Source organism: Jaculus jaculus, chromosome 8 (genome assembly GCF_020740685.1).
Source record: "Jaculus jaculus isolate mJacJac1 chromosome 8, mJacJac1.mat.Y.cur, whole genome shotgun sequence".
NCBI lineage: Eukaryota > Metazoa > Chordata > Mammalia > Rodentia > Dipodidae > Jaculus > Jaculus jaculus.
The window spans coordinates 39,167,665-39,193,399 of NC_059109.1; the positions used below are offsets into that span (position 1 = coordinate 39,167,665).

Sequence of the window (25,735 nt, forward strand, 5' to 3'; positions counted from 1 at the left end):
CCGCCGCCGCGGGGGGCTCCCCCACCCCCACCCCACCCCCCGTTCCCGAGGGCCGCGACGAGCGCGCGGAGCCCGGCGGCCGGGCGGGACATGGTGGCGTGCGCTTCGGCGGGACCGCGCCGCCGCCGCCCGCAGCCTGGGCTCGGTCCCCTCCCGCCGGCCCCCACCGAGCGCGGCGCCGCTTCCTCCTCCTCCTCCTCCTCCTCCTCCTCCTCCTCCTCCTCCCCGTCGTCGTCGTCGTCGTCGTCCTCGCCGCCGCATCCCTGAGCGGAGAAGCGTTGGCCGGTGCTCCCGGGCGCCTCCGCCTCGCCCGTGCCCGCGTCCCGGCCGGAGCCCGCCGCGCGCTTCCAAGCCCCGGCGGCCGCGGCAGGAGCAGCTTCCCCCGGCTAGCGTGGGCCGGGGCCGCCGTCCCCGCACCGAGCCTGCAGCGCCGCGTCGTCCTCTTCCTCTCCCCCTCCACCGCCGCCCAGCCCCCCTCCCCGGGCTCCCTCGGAGGACGCGGCCTGGGGGTCGTCGCCACGGCGGAGGCTGCTGCCGCCACCCCCCTGCGGGGGTGGCCGGGGGTCCCGGCTCGGGGGATACCGTTCCAGCTGAGGCGTCCACCATGGTGAGACCCCTGAGCCGCTGTGCCCGCGCCCCCACGGCCACCGCCGCCCGCCGCCCCTCGGAGCCGCTGCCGCTTCCCCGCCTGCTGCCGTCGCTCCTCCATCTCCAGGTCGGATCACCGTGAGGGAAAAGATGAGCGAGGAGACGGCGACTTCTGACAACGAGTAAGACTCCCTCCCTCCCCCAGGCCTCGGCGCCCCTGGCCCCGGAGCGCCCCCCACCCCCACCCGCCCTCCCCGGCTCCCTGGGCCCGGCTAGCTGGCCGCCCGCGAGCGGCCGGGTTGCTGGGCTGTTTTATTTAAATGGCAGCGCCCTTCTCCATCCTTACATTCGCTCCCCGGGTTGGAAGCGCAGAGGTGGGAGAGCAGTTGGAACGTCTCGGAGATGGACTGATGGGTCTGGAGGAGACACGACCCCTGGCCCTCCTAGACCCCTCCCTGGCTTGTCCTTCATTCACTCTACCATACATACCTACCACCACACCTTCATCATGCATGCATGCATGCATGCATCCATCCATCCATCCTGCTTCCTTTAGAGACATTTTACTCATGTGTGGGAGCACCTCCTGCAGACACCGCTCCTGAATCTTAATTCGGATGACTCAGTGACTCTTAAATACCGATTAAGCCTTCGTGCCCCCTCCTCCCTTTTTAAACTTATGACCTGCACGATTCGATTCTTGTTAAAAAAAAAAAAAGGGAGGGGGTTGTTAGGGGAACATTTTAAGAATTTTCGTAGGATTAAGGACACTTGGGAGTGCAGGGAATGGTGAGCTATTATGTTTACCTTTGCTAATATTGGTCGTGCCTTCGTCAGGAACTCAGTAGTTAAGAATTTCGAATGCTAAGTTTTAGCTTTGGGCTATATTAAAACACCATGCACATTGCTGAATGTGTTGGTGACTTCTTTGAGCTCAAGAGCATTCCGATTTTAAGTTCTTGCTTATTTGGGCTGTCCTAAGTTTTAAAAGGCAATACTGCGCCTTTAAATGTTTTTGCTTTAACGTAGAGAAATAATTTATGGTGTCGTCACGGTTTCTTATTGAGTAAATAGAGGTTTAATTCCATGCTCAATATTAGCTTCCGTTTCTCGTAATTAGCTTCAACTTTTTTGTTTGTAGTTGGAGGTGTGCAAAGAGTTAACTGAGTTAGGACCAGTCCTTAGTATGCATTCCTTTAAATAAAGTGCATTCTTCAAGTCAGACCTTTTCGTGAAAGCTGTAAAGTCGATTGGCAAGGCCTGCTGAACGGAAAATAGCTAGAAAAATACCAAGGAGCGCCCCCCCCCCTTGAAAAGCACCCTGAGGAGTGGGTGTGGAGGGAGGCAGGTTGCAGCGGGCAGCGCCGACTAAAAGCAGAAGCGGCCGCCATGTTCTCTCTTTTTGTGAATCGCCCTCATTTGCATAGCACACTCTTCATTCATAAAAAAATAATTAACATCCATCACCTTGGACATCTTGAAAGAGTTTCCCAAGAAAAAAAATGTGACAGTTCGTGTAGATTTTTTATTCTTTTAGTTCAAGGAGTAAGGAGAATTTGAAGTTTCAGATTAAATTTAAAAACATCCGGACCAACAACTACCCCAGTTCTCAGAATGTTGACACAGTTATGTGGGAAATATCAGTTCGGGGAGGTGCTGGAATCACGTGATCGCCTCCATTCATAAAATACCTGGCTGTCCATTCACAGTGCAGTACACTGTCACTGCCTTCCGCAGACTAGACCTACTTTGAGAGAGAGCAAGAAGTGTGTTTCAGAGAGCGCTGGCTTAGGAGAAAAACGGCTAAAATGCTGAAGGGAATGACGGGAACTTCTACTGGTACCGGTCAGGGGAACAGCTGAGATCAAAATCTAAAAATCTGTTTTATAGATGGAAAGATGAGTTATCAGTTTAACATATTTTAAAATTAATATGTGCTTGCTGCCGCTGGTAATTCACATTTCATTACTTGTTTTGTTAACATACAGATAAAATAGACTGTTTCTAAGTCATCCCTTTTTGTATATTCAACGTGAATAGAAAGTGCAAGTGTGTGTGGGGGGAGGTGATATCTGTGCATTGTACCGCTGTTACACAAAAGAGAAAATATTCCCAGTGGCTTAATTTTCGAGATATTGATGCTTTGAACCAGAACTTCATTGGGAGAATTGCCCCTCCCCCATCCTAAATGTACCTCTTAGGGAGCAACTTAAAATTACTTTATCCATCCAGAATTTTAAAATAATGTTTTCACAAATATAGCATTTCTTATTAATAAAGTATTCTTTAGACACTTTAGAATAATATTAGTTTAATTTGAGAAAGAATAATCTATTTTAGCATATGTTGTCTTATGAGAGTTTAATCCTTCATAGTGCTACAAACCCTGGTGTTTATTTTTTAAAAAAGTTAGAAAACTACCTAGTAATCAGTTTTGCTAGACCTGATATTGTTTACTTATGCGTTAGCTCAACCACAAAGTGAATTTTTGGGGATAGAGCTTTTTAAAAAAAATTTATTATTTATTTTAGAGAGAGACACAGGGAGAGACAGACAGAGAATGAGAATGGGCATGCCTGGGCCTTCAGCCACGGCAAAAGAACTCCAGACACATGTGCCACCTTGTGCATCTGGCTAACGTGGGTCCTGGGGAATCCAACCGAGGTCCTTAGGCTTTGTGGGTAAGCGCCTTAGCCGCTAAGCCATCACTCCAGCCTGGGGATAGAGCTTTTAATCTCATAGTTTCTCTTTAATATATGAAGCAGTGTATTGAACTGTAAATCCATTATTTCTAATCATATGCATTGTGCATTATGAAGAGGCACAAGCTATGATGGAAGCCCTTAAAACCTTAGGATCTTTTTTTTCCTTCAAGGTAGGGTCTCTTATTAGCCCAGGCTGACCTGGAATTCACTATGTAGTCTCTGGGTGGCCTCGAACTAACAGCTAGCCTCTGCCTCCCAGTGCTGGGATTAAAGGCAAGTGCCACCACGCCTGGCTTGTTTTTAAAAAGCCTTGTAGTGTGTGTTTTATTTGGGTTTTAACACATGTTTTTCCTTTTTCTCTTTTTATAAAGCCATAGTTCATAGAGATTTAATTACTACAGAGAGACTATTAACACTTTCCATTGTGTCTTGTTCCCAACTTTTTAAAAATGTGAAAATCAATTTTTTTGGGAGATGGTTGAATATATCTAGACAGCCACTGTGAGGCAATAGTTCTCATTCTGAAATCTGTTGAATTTGGAATGATTGGTAACTCAGCAGGATTGTGAATATGTATTTAACCAAGAATTAGTGAAGGATCAATTATGTGTAAGGGTTTGTCTTAAACAGTGACAAACCTAATGAGGAAGAAAGGAAGTAGAATAGGATATGACAGTAGACTGTTTTGAATTGGTGTTTAAAATCTGATTGTATAAAAGGCAGTCAATGAATTACTCAAGTGCAAAATGCTTTGTGTAATAGAGGAACTTGCACATGTAATGTTTTTGTAGGTAATTTTTCATTTTACAGAAATTGATCAATTTTTTATAAGATTTTCAATAGTTTATGCCATATTGTACATGCTGAATTTGTCAACTAAAATTTTGAGTACTTAAAGGCATATTATGCAATACTTACAGGCCTTTGTACTTTGCTATTGAGTGAACTATAGCATTGTGAGACCTGTGCCAGAGCACTTGGAGAAGTGAAACAGCTGGTATATTTAGCATTTTATTCATTATGCTGACATCAGCAGGAACATGTGCCATGGCAGACTCCCACTTTCCAGTAGCAGGTTGGGATTAGATTATATTTTAGAATTAGGTTAAATAGAGTTAAGTAAATTGGGGTTAAATTTAGTGTGGTGTAATCTGGGTTAGAATATTTTTTCCCAAGTCAAAAGAAAACTTTTGTGATGATGTCATTTAGTGCTACACCAAAAATATACCTCATGGAGGGTTATTCTAAGAGCGAGAGAGTTTTCTGTCATAAAAGTTACATCTTATGTAGGTGTGTATATATGCATACATTATTTGTATATGTTATTGAAAAGCTGTGTTACAGTAGTGGTGGTCATAATATGCTTATAAAGATACACATACACATAAGGTAAAAATTTACTTGGGATTCAGTTGATCATGTAAATTTTTGCTCATTGACTGCCCACTTGCTTAGCACCATTCCCCCTCTTTGATTTAAAGCTTTATTGGCTTTTGTTTGTTTGTTTGTTTTGTTTTTTTTGGTGTTTTGAGGTAGGATTTTGCTCTAGCCTGGAATTCTCAGTACTAGTAGTAGTAGTTTCAGGCTGGCCTTGAACTCAGAGTGATCCTCCTACTTCAGCCTCCTAAGTGTTGGGATTAAAGGTTTATGCCACCATGCCAGGCTTGAATTGTGTTATTTATGTATTTGCAAGGAGAGGGAGAGAGAGAGAGAAAATATCAGTGGGCTCGCCAGGGCCTATAGCCACTGCAAATGAACTCCAGATGCATGTGCTACCATACATGGATACTGGGGAATTGAACCCAGGCTTTGTAGTTACTTGCCTTAACTGCTGAGCCATCTCCCAAGCCCAAATTGTATTTTTGAACACTTATTTGCTAGCATGACTAAAACAATCTTCTTTCCCAACACACCTTTCTTTGAAATTGTCATCTTTTCTCCCCTGAAGACTTTCTTATGTTATATTCCTCCTCCAACATTTTTTCCTTTTGTGTCACTCTGTACTTGTTACATATTAATATTTGGGATGCTAAAAGTCACATAGTAATTATTTGCTTATTTCTATGTCCCTTTCCAAGTGTATCCTATTTCATTTGGCCAAGCACAATGCTTGATGATAGATCATTAATAAATGTGGTTGAATTTATTCTCTCATTACTTTATCTTTTTTGTGACTTTCTGTATTTGCTAGAAAATAGGTTGAAAGTTAAGTTGTTACGATGTCTTTTAAATGATTATGTTGTTTTAGAAGACCAAAAATGGTTTCATTTTAGCATTATGTATAGTTCCTCAAGTTTGGGAAATAATAACTTGGGTCAAACCTAAAACTATCCTAGGCCCTCTTGAGGTATTTGTATGAGCTATGTCAACAACAAACAAGTAGTCATTTGGTTGTTCACCACTTTTCAAGTTCTTTAAATCTTCCTCCCTTCTTGGGTCCTCCAATTGATAGAAACTAGCTTAGAATAAAGATAAGGAGATTGATCAGAAAAGGATGAAAGCTACTGGTTCCATAATTTGACGCTGCCGCTGTTGCTGACTGATGAGTGTCTAAGGGAAACAGCCTAGCTCTTCTCTGAAGTTAGTGTGAATTTAGTAAGCGTGGGGAAGTATTGGCAGAGAAGTCTGCTTTTCATCTCCAAAGTACATTAGGAGCTGAAATTGCATGAAAACTGCCAATTTAAAAAACAGTTTACCTCACATAAGAGTAGTAACTAGTTCAGATAATACACAAAATAATTTCTAAAGTGAGTGAATAATCTGTTGTGCTCATGTTTTGATATGCAGTTGTACTTTTTCCTTTGCTATTGATTGACTTACTGATTGGATTTTTTTCCACTTATGGGAAGTAGCGTGGTGAATGCTTTACTCAAGTACCACATGGTTTATGTGCATACATTGGTATTCCCATTGGAACAGAGTTGAACATATTGTGGATACTTTGCTGTGGATTAAATATAGGGTATGAAACTTCATGGCTACATTACATTCAGTGTATGACCTACTTAATTTTTTATCAGTCTACTATGTTTGGACAATACTTCATTTGATTTTGAGTTCTTTCTTCATCTAAATCTGTTGTTTTTCTTTCTTGACAGTGTAGGAATGAAATTAAAAGAAATGCGCATCTTAATATTTTTTTCTTGCTAAATTGTCCTCCACTAAAGAAAAATTTATTATATGAGAGAGTACTTAGGCTTTGAAAAATGTCTATTTGTGTTTGAAGTTATTTTGCCAATTTTGAATGTACAGAGTGAGATCTTAATCCTTTTAGGTAATTAAGATTTTTTAAATACTCTATTACAAAGTCATTTACATATCATCTACTTAGCTCTCTATAATGCACTGTGGTATACTGCAAAAACCATTAAGCTCAAACTAGGAGGCACACTTTTCTTCTGCTTCTAATTAATTCTGTGATCATGGGCAAATAATAGCATTTGTAGGCCTCATTTTGCTCGTATGTGAGTGAAGGAATTTGACTTAAGTGTCTTTATAGGCCTTTCCCATATTGGTGATATATGATCTGTTGTAATCAGTTGGTAGATACATGTATATATGTCACACAATTTTGTTAATTTTATTACATTGTTATTTTTGGCATTTTTAAGCAACTGAAAGTAGTGATCTGGTAGGATGATAAAGTAACATGAATTTTGAACAACCAATGTATAACGATAGAAACAATTGATATGTACATTTATAACCTGGTGAAGACTTTCTACATTGGGCTTAGTAGCCATTTTGTTGCTGCTGTTGTTTTGAGGTGGGGGTCTCACTATATTATCCAACCTTTTCTTAAATTCCTGAGCTTAAATAATCCCTCTGCCACCACTTCTCAAAGTCGTTTGTGCCTAAAGGGGAATACTACCCTACCTGGCTAGCATGTGTCTGTAATGACATACAGTATACATCAAAGATGGATAACTTTGCGCCAGGTGTGGTGGTGTACACCTTTAATCTCTGCACTGGAGAGGTAGCAGGATTGCTGTGAGATCAGGGCCACCCTGACACTACGTAGTGAATTTATTTGAAAGAGAGAAAGAGAACGGGTGTGTGCCAGGGCCTCTAGTCACTGCAAGTGAACTCTTCCAGCTGTACGAAACACCTTTTGCATCTGGTTTACGTGGGTTCTGGGAAATTGAATTTAAGTCCTTTGGCTTTGCAGACAAACGCCTGAACTGCTAAGCCGTCTCTCCAGCCTGCTTTTTTTTTTTTTTTTTTTAAGTACGGCGTCATCTGAATTAGATGCATAACTGAGCAAAAAGGTGTTCAATTTAAGTAATAACTTGAGTACTAATATGATAAGCATTCCAACAGTATAAGTCTCCATGCTTTATCTGACCAAGGAGCACCGCACTAAATCCTAGTTGATCGTTTATCTTAATATGACCTTTGTGCTAAGGAATCATTCTACATTTATTTAGTTTGAGAAGTTAACACAGATTGTTCTAGCATTTGGATTTAGTTCTCTATGACAAGTTTTGTATTGTGGCTACATCCCAATATCCAGAGCAAAAGTTATCACAAATCTGTAAAATTTGTGTAATACAACACCCTTAATTAATAAAGGATCTTAATGCTCATTGTGAAATGGCTGTAGACAAAGTTACCAAAGTTCACCATTTGTGGGCTTGAAATGGAATAAGTAACATCTTTACTAATCTCTTACTAAAATTTGTTTATAATAGAAGTGCTAATAGCCTTTATTTCAGGTGCTTATGACAACAAATTCTTAAGTTTGTTGTGGCTTCTGTAACAACGTAGCACAACCTATATATATATTCTTTAAAAATTAAAAAAAAAATTTTTGGTTTTTCAAGGTAGGGTCTCACTCTAGCTCAGACTGACCTGGAATCTACTATGTAGTCTCAGGGTGACCTTGAACTCACAGTAATCCTACTTCTGCCTCCCTCAGTGCATATTTTTGAGGGATAGCTTGTCACATGATACTGGGAAAAATTACGTATTTTTTTCTTCCAGGAGAAATGCTGCTCATTTATATAATTCTGAAATATTTAGTCATTACTCCCTTGAAATAAATATAGTAATTATAGTTAATAAACCCATTGCTATATCTTAAGTGTTAGTATGTAAAAGAACCTTATTATAACGGTGCATACATGTAATCCTAACACTTGGAAGGCTGAGGCAGGAGGATTTTGAGTTCAAAGTCAACCCGGGCTACTTAGCCTGTCTGTAAAGAAACAAAACAAACTAAAAACCCAGCCAAACAAAAGACTTTGGCAAGTTGCATAACCTGTCTTTGTGTTTGACTCTCCATTTGTAAAACTAGAATAATATGTCTCTACTTCAGAGCATGTTAAATTTAACCATCCTGTTCACTTAGCTTTTTTTGATTAGAGATAAGAGAATATTAAAAAGGACTTTCAGTTCTTTAGAAGAATGGCACTATGTTCATGAAATAATCAGTGCTTATTTTCATTCAGCTTGAAAGGAGATTTATTTTTTAAAGAGTATAACTGACCTGTTAGAAACATTGTATTTCAATTTAGATGCTAGAAAGCAGATCTTCAGAAAAATAAAAGCTAAAACTTACAACAAGCAGAATAGTAACATTGATCTGCATTGTGACTCTTTATGTTCTAGGTAAAACTATGAGAAGGTAGTAGGTGAAGAACTAGTGTTGGGTAGGCTTGAGAGGAAAAGGCTGAGGAAAATAATAGGTAGAGAGCTAGTGTTGAGGGGCTGGAGAGATGGTTTAGTGGTTAAGGTGTTTGCTTGCGAAGCCTAAGGACCCAGGTTCGAGTCCTCAGAGCCTATGCAAGCCAGATGCACAGGGTGGTGCATGCAAATGGAGTTATTTGCAGTGACTGGAGGTCCTGGCACGCCCATTATCATCAATCCATCCATCTGTCATCTATGTGTCTACCTCTTTCTTTCAAATGAATGAGTAAAAATATTAAAAGAGAGCTAGTGTTGGACAGGCACAAAGAACAAAGCTCTAGCTCTACTTCAATTTTATTTTATTATTTTATTTTTATTTTTATTTTTGGTTTTTCAAGGTAGGGTCTCACTTTAGCTGAGGGTGACCTGGAACTCACTATATAGTCTCAGGATGGCCTTGAACTCATAGCAATCCACCTACCTCTGCTTCCTGAGAGCTGGGATTAAAGGCGGTGTGCCACCACATCTGGCTCTTTTTCGTTTGTTTGTTCATTTTTATTTATTTGAGAATGACAGATAGATCGAGAAAGAGGGAGGGAGAGAGGGAGAGAGAGAGAGAGAGAGAGAATGGAATGGGCACGCGCCAGGGCCTCCAACCACTGCAAATGAAATCCAGACGCATGAACCCCCTTGTGCATCTGGCTAACGTGGGTCCTGGGGAATCGAGCCTCAAACCAGGGTCCTTAAGCTTTACAGGCAAGGTCTTAACCACTAAGCCATCTCTCTATCCCCAATTTTATTTTTTAATGCAGTTATTTACAAGTGTATTTTTCCATAGCTTGTTAAAATAATTTTAATTCTGCTTCTAGCCCACTGTAGAAGTTCAATTAGATTTGCTGTTTATACCTCAGTTTAGATAGAAAAAGGCATCTTACTATTTAAATGCAGTTTTCAAATATCATTTGGAGGCAAAATATCTGTTACAGGAGAGGAGGTTTTTTTTCAATTTAAATGAAGCATGAATTAGATATTAATTTTTGTGTCAGTCTCTTAACCAAATTAAGACCCTTATTAGATAGGCTAGGTCTTTTAGCTAGTTTTTTGTTCATGAGTTAATTTGTTAGAACTTCAGTTTGGGTAGTCAAGGGTATTATAGGTGCATGTTGTCAATTTTTTTTTCACGAACAAATGTAGACTTTTGATTTGTGCTGACGTCAGAAATAATTGCAGTAGACATATAAATGTGTACTTGGTTTAGGAATGAGTTTGAGGTTTATCTGTGAATTAGGATCTTGGATGAACATAAGTCCAGATTTAAAATTAGGATTAAAAAATGTACATACCAATGAGGGTGTTATTTTTCAAACTATGTAAAGGTTGAAAATAGGTAACAAATAACTTTCATAAATGTACCAAATTAGAGTTTTATACTTTTTTTTAATTGAAAGTGACAAGAAATGAACAGTGAAGTGGGCTAGCCACAGATAGCTTGAGTAAGAGGAAAAAAAAGGAATTTAACTGATGGTAAATACATAGGTAACACTGTTTCTGAGTTTGAACCTGTATGAGGTACATGCTGGGCTCTACACATATTGAATGGCAAGGATAATTTGATTCATAATTACTGGCTAACTTCAAATCACCCTGTTCTAATTACTCTGTTTCATAAAAATTCAGCCAGATAGTTCACAGAAACCACTGAAAGTAAGATGGATTCTTTCAGTGGATGTGTATTTTGAGGAGGACAAGGCCAGGAATTACTTTGAAGAAAGATGTTTTTAAAAATATTTTTTTTTTTATTTATTTGAGAGAGAGAATGAGAATGGGTATACCAGGGCCTCCAGCTACTGCAAACTCCAGCTTCATGTGCCACCTTGTACATTTTGCTTACATGGGTATTGGAGAACCAATTCTGGGTCTTTTGGCTTCATAGCAAGACCCTTAACTGCTAAGCCATCTATCTCTTCATTCCCTGAAGAAAGATTTTTTTTTTAAGCAGCTATAAAATATAATGGGGAAATTGGGGTTCTGGGGTGCTTCCAGACACCCCAAGCCCTGAGTTCATATCCACAAAGTAACCAAAGATTTGGCAATTCCAGATTCAAGAGAATGATTTTTAATTTTTTTGTTCATTTTTGTTTATTTATTTGAGAGGGACAGACAAAGAGGCAGATAGAGAAAGAGAGAATGGGCATGCCAGGGCCTCCAGCCACTGCAAACGAACTCCAGACATGTGCGCCCCCTTGTGCATCAGGCTAACGAGGATCCTGGGGAATCGAGCCTCGAACTGGGGTTCTTAGGCTTCACAGGCAAGTGCTTAACTGCTAAGCCACCTCTCCAGCCCAAGAGAATGATTTTTAAAATACCACATTTTATTCAGATTTTACAAAGGAGTGCGGAAAGGGGAAGGTTGAGAGGTAAGGGGAGATAAAATGGGAGAAGTACACCATGTGGAGCCCAAAACCCATGTGGGTCATGTAGCTCAGGAGTTCATGTGACCAGATAGGGATCTAGGGAAAAAAGAATGGAAAGAAAAGAGAGAAAAAGAAAAGTTCAAGGAGCTCCTGCCATGTGGGGAGCTGGAGGAGATTAAAAACAAACAACCCATGCAGAGAGTAAGGGCTAGGGACCCTCCCAGCTGGGCCTGGGCTAGGTCCTAGACCGAGCCCCCACTGGGGAAAACTAACACAGCTGGAAGTTTACTGATCAGAGAGCCTGACCTCCCCTTTAAAGGTATTTATAACCTTAGGGTGGTATCTTTTGGCCCAGGTGAGCCAGAGGGCCAGCTGATTGGTTAGGGCTAGGGGCTGTCTCAGAAGAGATTAACTCTGGTACAGAATTCCAGGGGTGAACTTGACCAACCACATTGTTTAAATCCTGTAAAAGACCTCCCTCCTAGCAGGGGTCCTGGCTGGAAAAACTTTCCTGACCTCTTTACACATTCAGGGGTCCAGAACCCTAACTCTGTTCCCCCCTTCATGACTTTCATATGCTTCTAATTCTCTCTACATATTTGCTTTAGTGCAAATAAGTGTACTTAATCTGACACAAAAGACCAAAAAAGCAATACAGGTATTTTTAAAATTAATTTTCATCTATTACACTTAATATAGTTGTAAACTTAAAAAAACTTTGTTTTTGTTCTTTAAATTATCACCACTAAAACATGTACATTTCATCAGGTTGTATTATAAGTTGACCCAGCTGTTTCCTCCTTGGAACACTTGAGGTTTTCAGCTCTTTATTGTTAGGAATACAGGAAGATTGCAAGAATCACAGGTTTGAGGCTAGCTTAGTCTAATAGCAAATTCCACGTCACAATGGGTGATAGGAGACCCTGTCTCAAAAACAAACAAAAAACATTGTAATGACTTCCTTTGTTCAATTAATATGTTTAGCATGTGGGGGAAGAAATAACTATCAAAGAATATAGGTTTTCTAATGTAAACATTTTTTTTCTGTTATGGATTATTTATAAATGGATTTCCTAGATTGTATATTTGATTTTTAGTGCCTGTGTTTTCATAGACAAATGAGTGATTACCAGCAGTAATTTAAAGTTACCTTACAGATTTAATCTTCATAGCAGATTAATCATCATAGCATCTTTAGCATTATAGCTGTTACTATCCCTGCTTAGAAAGATGAGGAAACTGGGCTGGAGAGATGGCTTAGCAGTTAAGTGCTTGCCTGTGAAGCCTAAGGACCCCAGTTGGAGGCTTGATTCCCCAGGACCCACATTAGCCAGATGCACAAGGGGGCGCATGCATCTGGAATTCATCTACAGTGGTTGGAAGCCCTGACATGCCCATTCATTAGGAACCTGAGACTTATATGTTAGCAAAGATTAAATCTTTGGTAAGGAAAGGTTGTTTGTTTTTTTTTTTCTTTTGAGGCAAGCTCAACAGACTGACCTTTTTCTTTATGTGAGAGCAAGCGAGAGAGAATTCGCGTGCCAGGACCTCTAGCTATTGTAATTGAATTCCAGATGCGTGTACTACCTTGTGCACATGTGCGACCTTGTGTGCCTGCATCACTTTGTGCATCTGGTTTATGTGGAATCTGAAGAGTTGAACATGGGTCCTTAGGCTTTGCAGGCAAGCGCCTTAATTGCTAAGCCATCTCTCCAGCCCCAGAAAAGGTCTTTTGACCCCAAGAGCCTGTGCCCTAAAACAAAAGCTGTGAGTGTTGGGATGTGGTTTGTGCTCCCAAGGTGCTAAGTTTTTAATTTTATATACTGTAGTAGCCACATGTGGCTGGTGACTCCCATATTGAACAGAACAAGTCTCTGGAGCATGTCCATTCTTTTATCTCAGCAGCAAACATTTGCAAACTATGTAATGTTCTCTTTGAAATATTGGCAATCTCAGTCTGGTAGACAATCCCAGTATGTTTGGCTTTTACTGTGTTAAATATTACCTGTTTAAAATTAAACACACACACACACACACACACACACACACACACACACACACACATAGGGAGCAGAGACCAGGGAATCATGGGCTTGTAAGAAAACAACAAGCTCTGGTATAAGAGACCCCAACTCAAAATAAGATGAATAGAAGAGTGATGGAGCTGGACACTCAGTGTTCTGCTCTGGCCACCAAGGCAAGCACCCCGCCCCACTGCCACAGGCAAGTGACTGGAGGCCTGCAAGGCCTCATGCAGGTGAGTACGCTGTACACGTACATATGCACATACACAGAAGCAAAAAAAAGGGGGGGAGAAAATCTGGTACAGTGGTACACTCACCTCCTGTTGTACATGTATATGCATAGTGTTTCATTGTTTTTGGACACTGTAAAAGCAATATATTTAATGCTTAATGTTTATACATTTTCAAAGTGAGCCCCCCCCCCCCCCCCGAGTTTGGGTCTCACTCTGGTCCAAGCTGACCTTGAATTAACAATGTAGTCTCAGGGTGGCCTTAAACTCATGGCAGTCCTCCTTCCTCTGCCTCCACAGTGCGGGGATTAAAGGCGTGTGCCACCTCACCCCACCACACATGGCTCAAAATGAGTTTTTACTCACTGTAGTACTTACATAATATTCCTTTTGTTACCCCCCACTCTTAAGTATTCTCATTCTGGAAGTTGACTTTTTTGTCGCCTGTCATGAGCTTTACTGCTTGACATTCTTTTTGTGTTTCTGGTACACATGTGCTAAATATTCTTTTGGTATCTATTTAAGAAAATTGGTTGTAAAAATAGGAGTGAATTTCAAACAATGCCAATTTGTGCATAGTTTCATTTATACCCCCGCTAGTTAATGTAAGAAAATGGTGGCAAAATTGAACATTATTGTTGTCTTGGTCAGTATCTTGAATATATATAATTTCACTAAACTGACCTTGCAGTGTTTACCTTGTACCAGGTACTGAAGTGATTTAGTAAATTACTAGGAAACTTCCTTAGCATAGTGGCCCTGTTTGGTGGTTAAAGTAGCATCTACTTTATGGGTGGAGGAAATTGAGACCTGTGAGGTGAAGCTAATAAATGACAGTTGGCTTGGTCAGGTCAGGTGTCCTTTCTAGGTGTTTAAGCATTCCCAGTCTCATTGCCTTTCCTCTTGCTTCCATCAGTCTCCTACCCTTACATGTGTGTGGCGAATGATGGTTGTTTTTTCTGTCCTTATAGTGTTGTGTTAAACATTGACTAATATGTAGTCTTCCTTTAAAAGACTAAATCTCAAATTTCCTAAATGATAGGATGAGTAAGATGGCTTAGGTGGTTTCTAGCGACCCTTGGTTCATTTTATAATTTGACTTAATCGTCTATATATATTCCATCATTAACTTCAAAGTATTCTTTTGTTTAATCCTTAGTGTTAAAATGTGAAACAATATAGTAGGTTTTATTCTGTTATAAATTCCTTTTGAAGTTAATTATTTATATAGGCTAATGTATAAATAATTTAGAAAATCTGAATTACGTTTGAGCCAGGCGTGGTGGTACATGCCTTTAATCCCAGCAGAGGTAGGAGGATTGCGTGAGTTTAAGGCCACCCTAAGACTACCAAATGAATTCCAGGTCAGCCTGGGCTAAAGCAAGACCCTCCCTTGAAAACCAGAAAAAAAAAAAAAAATCTATTCCATCTCACTCCTGTCAGATTGGCCACTATCATGAAAACAAATGATCATAAATGTTGGCAGGGATGTGGAAAAAGAGGAACCCTTCTACACTGCTGGTGGGAACGCAATCTGATCCAGCCATTGTGGAAATCAGTGTGGAGGTTCCTAAAACAGCTAAAGATTGATCTACCATATGACCCAGCTATAGCACTCCTAGGCATATATCCTAAGGACTCATCTCATTCCCTTAGAAGTACGTGCTCAACCATGTTTATTGCTGCTCAATTTATAATAGCTGGGAAATGGAACCAGCCTAGATGTCCCTCAACTGATGAGTGGATAATGAAGATGTGGCACATTTATACAATGGGGTACTACTCAGCGGTAAAGAAAAATGAAGTTATGAAATTTGGAGGAAAATGGATGATGGATCTGGAAAGGATTATACTAAGTGAGGTAACCCAGGCCCAGAAAGCCAAGCGCCACATGTTCTCTCATATGTGGATCCTAGCTACAAATGATTGGGCTTCTACGTGAGAAGGAAAATACTTAGTAGCAGAGGCCAGTAAGTTAAAAAGGAGATATAAAGGGAAGAGAAAGGAAGGGTGGAAGGTATTTAATAAGTTGATATTGTATATATGTAAGTGCAGTGATTGAGATGGGGGGGGTAATATGATGGAGAATGGAATTTCAAAGGGGAAAGTGTCGGGGGGGGGAGGAGGAGGGACTTACCTTGGGATATTTTTTTATAATCATGGAAAATGTTAATAAAAATTTAAAAAATAAAAAAATTCTGAAATATGCTGAGCAGATGGCTCTGAGGGTAAAGCACGTGTGTGTGTGTGTGTGTGTGTGTGTGTGTACCAACATTTATATTTCTAAAACCCACATAAAGACAAGGGCAGTTGTGTGCATCTGCATGATCCCAGTGCGTCCACAGAGAGAGAGGAGCTAGAGACAGGACAGTGCCTGGAAGCCAGTGAGGCAGCTCTGGAATCTGCAGTGGAGAATGACAGAGACCCTGTCTCAAACAAAGTGGAAGCAAAGACCAATACCCAGCATTGTCCTCTGACCTCTGCAGGTGTTTGCCTGCCCCCACACATTCATGTGTTCATGTGCGTGAGTGTGCACACACAGATTAAAAAAAACTGAAATAGTTCCACATATGTATTATTCTGTGAACATTCTTGGCAAGTATTTTTATATTAAGGTAGTCATCAGAGTGACCTGTTGGTAATTATTGTTGTTATTGGTTTGTTTTCTCTTTGTTTGATTTTACTTTTCATGCTGTTGTAAAAGTAATTATTTTGGTGGACTGGGGAAATGGCTAAGCGGTTCCAACACTGGCCTATGAAGCCTAAGGACCTGGGTTCGATTCCCTAGGACCCACATAAGCCAGATGCACAAGGGGCACATGTGTCTGGAGTTCATATGCAGTGGCTAGAGGGTCTGGCGTGCCTATTCTCTCTTTCTCATAAATAAATGAATTAAATATTTTAAAAAGTAATTATTTTAAGATGGTAATTCCAGTGGCCCAAGAATTTATTCAATTAATGAATGACAAAATGCCAAATCAAGTCATAAGTACTTATTCCTATATCATGTCAAGGTACAATAATCTAAAATCTCAAAGTATTCAGTTTCTTGTAATAAATAGTATTTAGGTCTTTTTAATTGAAAGCCATTACGTATGTGCTGTCCATTTTCAATGTCATTGAATGTTTCAATGCAAAAGGCTCAGTCACATATGAACATTGGAATGGTGGGCTGATGAGGATAGCCCAGCATTTCTTCTTAAGCAAATATAATTCATCTGCATTTCCCATGCCCACTAAAGTCGGCACACGCATAATGTTGTATAGTGTTGTAATAAGATAGCTATAGCAGACATTTCCTAAGCAGTCAGACTAGAGAAAGAGGAACTAAGATTTTGAGCTGTACTGTGGTAAGACTGTAAGTATTGGGGGTTGTGGTACTTTGACTGGATGTCCCCCAATAGATCCAGGAGTTGTATTTAAGCTTGTGATTTGAATTTCCAGCTACCTGTCTGGAAGAGTTGTCTCTGTGGGCATATCCTAGGGTGTAGCCTTAAGGTGTTTCTGGGGGTGGGTCTGGAATTCCAGTCTAAAGTATGCAGAGATCATTTTGAGTTCTGCCTGGGTTCCCTGTTGTTTGGCAGCTGGTTTTTGATCTTGCTTTTGGTGTTGGAGTTTCTCTTTTTTGCCACTATGGAACTTTTCCTGGATCTGTAAGCCTGAATAAATCCTGTTTCTCTCATAAACTTTCTGGTTTGGAGGTTCATCCCAGCCACGAGACGCTGACTGTGACAGGTATAGGTGAATGAAATTTGAGTTTTTCTCTCATGCACCCCTTAATATATTAGTACAAATAATTGTTCATAATGCAGGACTTGGAGGTAGTGATTTACTGTTAGAGGCAATATAACTTTCTCAAAGGATAAGCTGTTGGGCTGGAGAGAGAATTTAGTGGTTAAGGCACTTGCCTGCAATGCCAAAGGACTGAGGTGTGATTCCGCAGGACTCATGTAAGCCGGATGCACAAAGTGGCACATGTTTCTGAAATTAGTTTGCAGCAGCTGAAGATCCTGACATGCCCATTCTCTGTTCTTAGTTGCCTCCTTTTTTTTTAGGGAGGGTTGTTTGGTTTTTCGTGGTAGGCAGGCTGACCTGGAATTCACTCTGTAGTCTCAAGGTGGCCTCCAACTCACTGTGACCCTCCTACCTTTGCGTCCCTAGTGCTATGATTAAATAACGTGTGCCACCACACCCGGCTTTAGTGCCTCCTTTTATTTCAAATAAACTGTTGAAAGTGAAAAAACTACTTCATTTTGAAGAGAACTTTTAATGCTCTTGTATTGTTTGTAAAGCTTCAGAAAATTCTTACACTTAGTATATACTATGCATAGTGGCAGAGGGAACTCATTTTTAAATTAGACAACTTTTTTTTTTCCTTTTAAAAGTAGAAATCAGGATACCTTTTGATACCCTTGATTTAGGCCCAAGATTCTACTTGTAATACCAATTAATTATTTACTTTTGCATATCGGAAGGTCTCTGTGGGGTGACTATAACGAGCAAGAGAGTATCTTAGAGCGTCTGAGTCAGAACGGTGCTGCTCGCATTGCTCACCACTGTTGATGCGCTCTCTTCTGACTCCCAGAACAGTCCTGCGAGGTTGGTGGGAAATACAAATACATTCATTCTTTGAAGTACTGTCCCTGGGCCTGGTGAGATGGTTCAGCTGCTAAGGTGCTTGCTCTGCATGCTTGCCAACCTGATTTCAATTCCCAGCACTCATGTTAACTTGTGGGTAGTGAAATTGGGCATGTGTCTGTAATCCCATCTTGTCTACATCAATGGGAGGCACCAGTAGAATCCTGAAGCTTGTGGGCCAGCTAGACTGGCCTTCCCAGTGGCAAAAATCAATGAGGGACATCATCTCAGAGATGTGCCGAGGTTGTGCTCACACATTCACATACACAGAGCAGTCTTTTCCCCCGCCCCGAGTGTGTGTGTGTGTGTGTGTGTAATAAATGGAAGGAAGCAAAGAAGGATTGATGGGTTGATTCTTCTGAAGTATTTTAGAATTACAAAAATATACATGTACTACCTTTTAAGGCAATATTCCAAAAGGTTAATGTCTGGCATAGCAAATTAAGCAAGTAACACCTAAACAGTAGTTTTACAAACAGTTAATGTCAACTTCCACCAGTTGTCACAATTCATGTTATAGTCCATGATCATATATTTTATTAAACTGTTATGCTCATTTAGTTTGCCCTAATCTGAAGCAGCCCTTCAGTCTTTTATAATCATAAAATTTTGATTGAAAAGTACTGGCCAGATATTTTTATTTATTTATTTTCTATTTATTTTTTAAATTTTTTGTTTATTTTTATTTATTTGAAAGCGACATAGTCTAGTTCTAGCCCAGGCTGACTTAGAATTCAGTATGTGGTCTCAGGCTGGCTTCAAACTCATAGTTTCCTACCTCTTACCCCCTCCTGCCCAAGTTCTTTTTATTTAATCACTTACAGCATTCTTCACATTTGCATTTCCAGGAATTTTGCTGTTTGTCTTTCCTGGCAAGGGTAGTATATAATCTAAAATATATTCAAAAAAGTATTTCTAATAATAGGTATAGCTATTTCTCAAAGCAGAAAATAGTCATTGCAGTTCCAAAAATATTTACATGATTACCCTAAGTAAGGCTGTCTGCTAGACATTAGTGATGTTTGACTATGTGTGTATGTGATGGAGGTTGCTACTGAGAATAGTTGCTTTTTCATTGTCCCATTTCCCCCTAAGCACATACTTAGGCTAGGCAGAGATGCCTGGTATGGCAATTGTAGATTATTTCACCATCCTTACCTGCAGGGATGGTTCTCCTTTGCATTTGAGTTCATTGCTACAGTAATCAGCATTCTTCTTTCTAAGTACAGGGAGTAAATGGGGAAGACATTGTTAGATTTTCCTCTCTAAAGGAGTGTGACAGTATACTAGTGCTTTGAATCAGTGTCTTTACTAATTCCTGCCATAAGTCCATGACATGATAAACTTTTGTAAAGGCCCCATTCAGACCCTTACAGTGGCCAAGCCAGGTCTAGTTGGCAAGTAATAGTTAGGTAGCTTTTGGGTGAGAAGCTTTTATATTTTACAAAAAAACCACAATCTTTAAAGAAAAGTATAAATATAGTATGTCCTATATATCCTTATTTCCAGTTAATCACTGTTAGTATCTTTGTCTCAGCCGTTTTTTTTTAAGTGATTATTTTTGTAGGAGTGATTACAGTTGATTTAAGCTGTTAAATCTCTTTTAAAAAATATTTATTTGACAGAAAAATTGGCAGGCGGTGGGGAGAATGGGCTTATCAGAGTCTGTAGCCACTGCAAACAAATTCCAGATGCATGTGCCACTTTGTGCATCTGGCTTTACATGGGTACTGGGAAATTGAACCTGAGTCCTTAGGCTTTGAAGGCATATGCCTTAACCACTGCACCATCTTTCCAGCCCATAGCTGTCTTTCTGAAGGCATGGAAATGATGAAAAAATTATGTGATTTCAGCTTGAGGTTCCATAGTGTTTTTCAAAAAGCAAATGTACTTAAGTTATTGAGTGTATGTGTGGACCAACAAACTACATTTTCTTTCATAATAAAAAACAATTGTTTGTGAAACCAAATAATTTAGAATAAATCAGTACTAATTTAGTGTCCTACAAGTAAAACAGCTACTTTGGTTTTTGTTGTCTGTCTTTCTTTCTTTCTTTCTTTCTTTCTTTCTTTCTTTCTTTCTTTCTTTCTTTCTTTCTTTCTTTCTTTCTTTCTTTCTTTCTTTCTTTCTCAAAGTACTTTGTGAACTTTGTAACAGAAGCAAGTTTCCCCTCTTGATGAGTTTGAAGCCCATAGGTACAAGCAGAAGTTGAAGGAGGGGGAGGGAGCAAGTTGGAGGGACCTGGGGATCATTCCCAAAGCATTGCTTTCTCAGCATTGAAAGCAAGAGGCTAACATTGGACGAACTCATACTTGTTCAGACTTATCTTCCATGCAGAGAGAGAGGAACATTCTTGAGGATGCTTAATTTGAAACCTCTTTCAGACATTGCGTACTCAAAAATGGAGCATGGAAATAGCTAACGGCCAAGAATTTAGTATTACAATGAGCACAGTTCACTTCCAGGATGACTTGGCAAATGTGACTTTACTAACAATCATCTCTAGGTCACCTTGAAAATTTCTTTGCTAGGGTCTTGTCTAAAACAAAAAGTAATAAAGAATAAAAAAACAACCCAACAACTTTTGGGATAGTCTTTTTTTTTTTTAATTATTTATTTATTTATTTGAGAGCGACAGACACAGAGAGAAAGACAGATAGAGGGAGAGAGAGAGAATGGGCGCATCAGGGCTTCCAGCCTCTGCAAACGAACTCCAGATGCGTGCACCCCCTTGTGCATCTGGCTAACGTGGGACCTGGGGAACTGAGCCTCGAACCAGGGTCCTTAGGCTTCACAGGCAAGCGCTTAACCGCTAAGCCATCTCTCCAGCCCTGGGATAGTCTTAATGTAATTTAAAAGCTCTTTCTTGCAAGGTTGTGATTGTCCTGGAAAGAACTGGCCTAGGCTTCTAACAAAATGTGTAATAATCATAGAATGAATGGTGCCCAAAGAGAATGCTGTGAATTGCTTTGGTAGTGAATGAGCCTTGCCTATCACCTGGCATCTATACTACAAGTATTACTGTCTTTTCCTAACACATAGTGTAGTAAGATTTGTAGAACCCAGGTTGGTTAGGTGAGGACATTGTAGGAGCTGGTTGGAGGAGCTTTGAGTAGAGTTGATCAGTGAACTGGATCTCAGGGTTTTCTTCATCTGATGGGCATAAAATTTGACTCTTGTTCCTGAGAGCAAATGGGTCCTGTAGGTGAAAGTTAAGAGAGCAGATTTTTGTTGTGAGCAGAAGAGAACTAGCTTTGTAATATGGTTTGTCTGGTAGTGGGACACATGGTCTTGGAAAGTTTGAGTGGAGCTCATAATAAACACCATCTTCCCACCCGGACGGGATTCTTCAAGTGTGTGAGTCTCTGACTGAGGAAGTACCATGTGTTGTGTCATGTTATATTAGTCTAGATCGCTCAGGTTCATTATGATTGCTGCAAGGTCCATGATTTTTTTTTAATTTTTTTTGTTTACTTTTATTTACTTATTTGAGAGCAACAGACAGAGAGAGAAAGAGGCAGATAGAGCGAGAGAATGGGCGCGCCAGGGCCTCCAGCCACTGCAAACGAACTCCAGACGCGTGCGCCCCCTTGTGCATCTGGCTAATGTGGGTCCTGGGGAATTGAGCCTTGAACCGGGGTCCGTAGGCTTCACAGGCAAGCGCTTAACCGCTAGGCCATCTCTCCAGTCCCAGGTCCATGATTTTTAATTTTTATTCACTTAAATTAATGTACTGCTTTTTTAAAGTTTCCGTCCCTTGAAAATACATTTTTGTGTAAATATCAAACAAAATGTATAGCTTTAAATTCTTTTCTGTTTGAGATTTTTGGGAAGAAGAAAAAAGTGCTGACCTCCACTCTTCTGTAAGGAAGGCAGCATGCACATTCAGTCTGTGTTCACAGAAGTTCCTGATCATCCTAAATGTAAAGCTGACGTCCTTTGCAGTGAGCTCCTGTAGAGCAGGACTGACTAAATACTACAGAAAGTGCCCTTTGTGTGTGCCACTCGGCAATCTTCAGAGGCATAGATGCAGCCTGTGCCTGACACACACAGGGCCCTGGCTTCAACCTACTGCCAGAAAAGAGAAAGTTCTTTTTTAACGGGTATTTTTTATCTGCGGAATAAAAAGGCTTTCACTTCATATTTTCAGAAAACTTTACATTTTGTGGATTGTCGTAGTCCAGCAGGCCTCCCAGCATTACTGAGTTCTTAGTGCTCCACAATAGGCTGGAAGTGTTCCTTAAAGACATCTTTCACACTGAAGGAAGGCTTGTGCAGATGCAAAAGCCATGGGTACTGTCCTCCTCATTCCACTCCAGCTTTGTTCCATAGAAAGCTGCCGACCTAGATGTATATGTGATAATAGAATGGTTTGAGTTTGTGGGTCTTGGAAACATTTGAAATTTGTTATCTATGCTTATTTGCTGGTAGCAGTGGAAAATGTACTCTGTATGCCTTAGTGTAATCTCTAAACATTTCTAGTGATGGCTGTTTTTAATTTGCCTTTTTTTCTTCCAGTAAGGGACGTGGTCTGTAGGTATGTAAGTCCTTCCCTGTCTTGCTGTTTTGGTTTTCAACCACATTTCTCTTGCTACTTTGTATGGGAATCATGAGATTAATTTGGATGCAGATTTCCTTTGTTAAAAAGCTTCTTTGGGGGCTGGGAAGGTGGCTCAATAGTCAAAGACACTGGCTTGCAATGCCTGCCTTGGTTTAATTTCCAAGCCACCCATGTATGGAGGGTGCAAAAAGTTGCACAGGTACCTGTTGTTCATTTGCAGAGGCAAGAGGCCCTGATGTGCACATTAAAAACTTTTAGTTTATAGTGTATCCCCATGAGGTTCTGGGTAGTGGAACATTTTGGGGGATGTTGAAGGGCATAGAGACAATGTGAAGGTGAACGTACTTGTGAAGTAGAATCACAAATTCTGAGATTTGTTTCTTTGTGAAAGTTGGGGGTGATTATGGAAGTGTGTTAGTAGGTAAGTTTTTAAACCTGTAAAACTGCAAAGTGAAGTAGTGTGATGGATAGCAAGCCGTCGACACAGTGTGACCTTGCGACCTTGTGCCACTCTCGTTCTGCACTTCAGGTCTTCTCTCTGGTGGAGCTGCATCCCTCTGTAGTTTAGTATCGGTATTATGCATTATGTCGTTAAGCAGATAACCAAAACATTTAGGCTGTTGGGTTAGCATCATTTTTTATTTCTTCAAGGCAGGATCCCATTCTAGCACAGGCCTATCTGGAATTCACACTAGCCCCAGGCTGGCCTTGAACCCATGGATATCCTGCTGCCTCAACCTCCTTAGTGCTGGTACTAAAGGCATATGCCAGCATGCCCAGGTTATCACTATTAAATATTTATTATAACTTGTGTTTCATGTTAGATAATTTTACTGTTTTCTGTAGTTATAAAAGAGGAAAACAGAGGTTATCTTTACTTCTAAGAACCATAACATGTAAAATTTTCAGATTAGTTTAAGACCTTTGCTTTAAAAATTATTTCTTTAAAACTGACATCATACGATATTTTAAGGCCTGCTTTGTTTTGTGCCAACTGTGCAAAGTTTGCCTCATGATTCTTAATGGTTGAAGATTGAATTTTTAAAAAATTTATTATTAGTTTTTGAGGTAGGGTTTTATTTGAGCCCAGGCTGACCTGGAATTCACCCAGTAGTACTAGGCTGGTCTTGAACTCAGTTCACCTACCTCTGCCTCCCAACTGTTAGGAGTAAGGCATGCGCCACCACACCTGGCTCAAGATTTACGTTTAGTCTCTTACTAATGAGCACTTTCCTAGGTTTTCTTTTTACTATAATGAAGTGCTGTGATACATAGTTTAGGTATTCTGTCCTGATTGTCACTCATTTTCTTTGGAATTAATTTCTAGATGTAAAACTTCTGGCTCTCAGGTGTGTGTATGTGTGTGTAATTTTTTTTTTAATTTGTCAAGTTGCACTCCAGTCACACATAGTAGTTTGCATTCCCATAAGCTGTGTGGGAGACTGCCCTTTTCCAATACTGTCATTACCTTTATAAGTCATTTCTAGCTTTGTAGGTGAAAAATGCCATTTAATCATTATAATTTATACCTCAGTGATTACTAATGAGATTGAGTATCCTATCTTTCATTTTGTAAATTGTCTTTTTATGCTTTTCTGTTTATCTTAATTTTTCAAATTGAATATTTCAAATATTTTTCAAATATGAATTGTTTCATATTAGGATGCCAGTCTTTGCATACTTGTTTTCCCCATTTGTCACCTAATCTGTGTTTGTAGCTGCATACGCATTTCCATTTTTATGAATACATAGTATTTTTTAAGAAATAATCTTACTTTGGTAGAAATTAGAAAGGTACTGCCTACCCTTAAATCGTATTTATTTTAATAATTACATAGTTGTAATTATAATGTATAATCAAACTTTTTTTTCTCAGAAAGTATATCTTTCTTTCACTGCCATTTATTGAGTGACTATTCTGTTCTCACAGATATGTGACTTATTGTTATCACATACTGAATACTTGAGCACATGTGAATAATTTCTAGACTATTCCTGTGATTTTCAAACTATTCAGCACCACTTTGTTTGGGATTTTTTTTTGTGTGGTGGTACTTGCCTTTTTTTCATAAAATTCATATTTTTATTTTTTTCTCAATTTTTATTAACATTTTCTGTGATTATAAAAAGTATCCCATGGTAATATCCTCCCTCCCCCCTCACTTTCCCCTTTGAAATTCCATTCTCCATCATATCCTCTCCCCATCTCACTCAGTCTCTTTTTTATTTTGATGTCATGGTCTTTTCCTCCTCTTATGATGGTCTCGTGTAGGTAGTGTCAGGCCCTATGAGGTCATGGATATCCAGGCCATTTTATGTCTGGAGGGAGCATGTTGTAAGGAGTCCTACCCTTCCTTTGGCTCTTAAATTCTTCCCGCCACCACTTCCGCATTAGACCCTGAGCCTTGGAAGGTGTGATCAAGATGTTACTCAGTACTCCAGTCACTTCTTTCCAGCAGTATGAGTCATTCCAAAGTCACTGCCATCTGAAAAGAGAAGATTCTCTACCCAAAGTGAGAGTAGCGTTAATATAAGGGTATAAATGTTAAGAGAAGTGTTTACTGGGCAGTTTGATAAGCATAATATATACACTTTTGCAGACATCAGTAGATGTTACACCCCTAGGGCTCATGACTACCCCTGTTTTAAGTTTTCAGTATCAGGGATGTGTTTCCCCCCACTGTTTGGGATTTAAAAAAAAAACAAAACATGTTTATCTATATTTGAGAGAGAAAGAGGCTGAGAGAGAGAATGGGTGCCAGAGCCTTCAGCTGCTGCAAACGAATTCCAGAAGTATGTACTACCTTGTGCATCTGGCTTATGTAGGTCCTGGGGAATCGAACCTGGCTCCTTTAGATTTGCAGCCTAGTGCTTTAACCTCTAAGCCATCCCTCCAGCCCATGGGATTTTTGTTTAAAGCATATTCTTAGCTTGGTGTGGTATGGCC

General features: G+C 40.1%; 1 protein-coding gene across 1 annotated transcript in view; it reads left to right on the top strand.

The window, feature by feature from the left end:
- Window positions 1-519: 519 nt before the first annotated feature.
- Window positions 520-25,735, top strand: part of Spred1 (sprouty related EVH1 domain containing 1) — an 83,745-nt gene continuing 58,529 nt past the window's right edge. Inside the window, exon 1 of the mRNA XM_004660766.2 lies at window positions 520-770. Within this exon, the coding sequence (XP_004660823.1) occupies window positions 739-770 (32 nt within the window). The 5' untranslated portion in view covers window positions 520-738. The remainder of the gene's footprint in view (window positions 771-25,735) is intronic.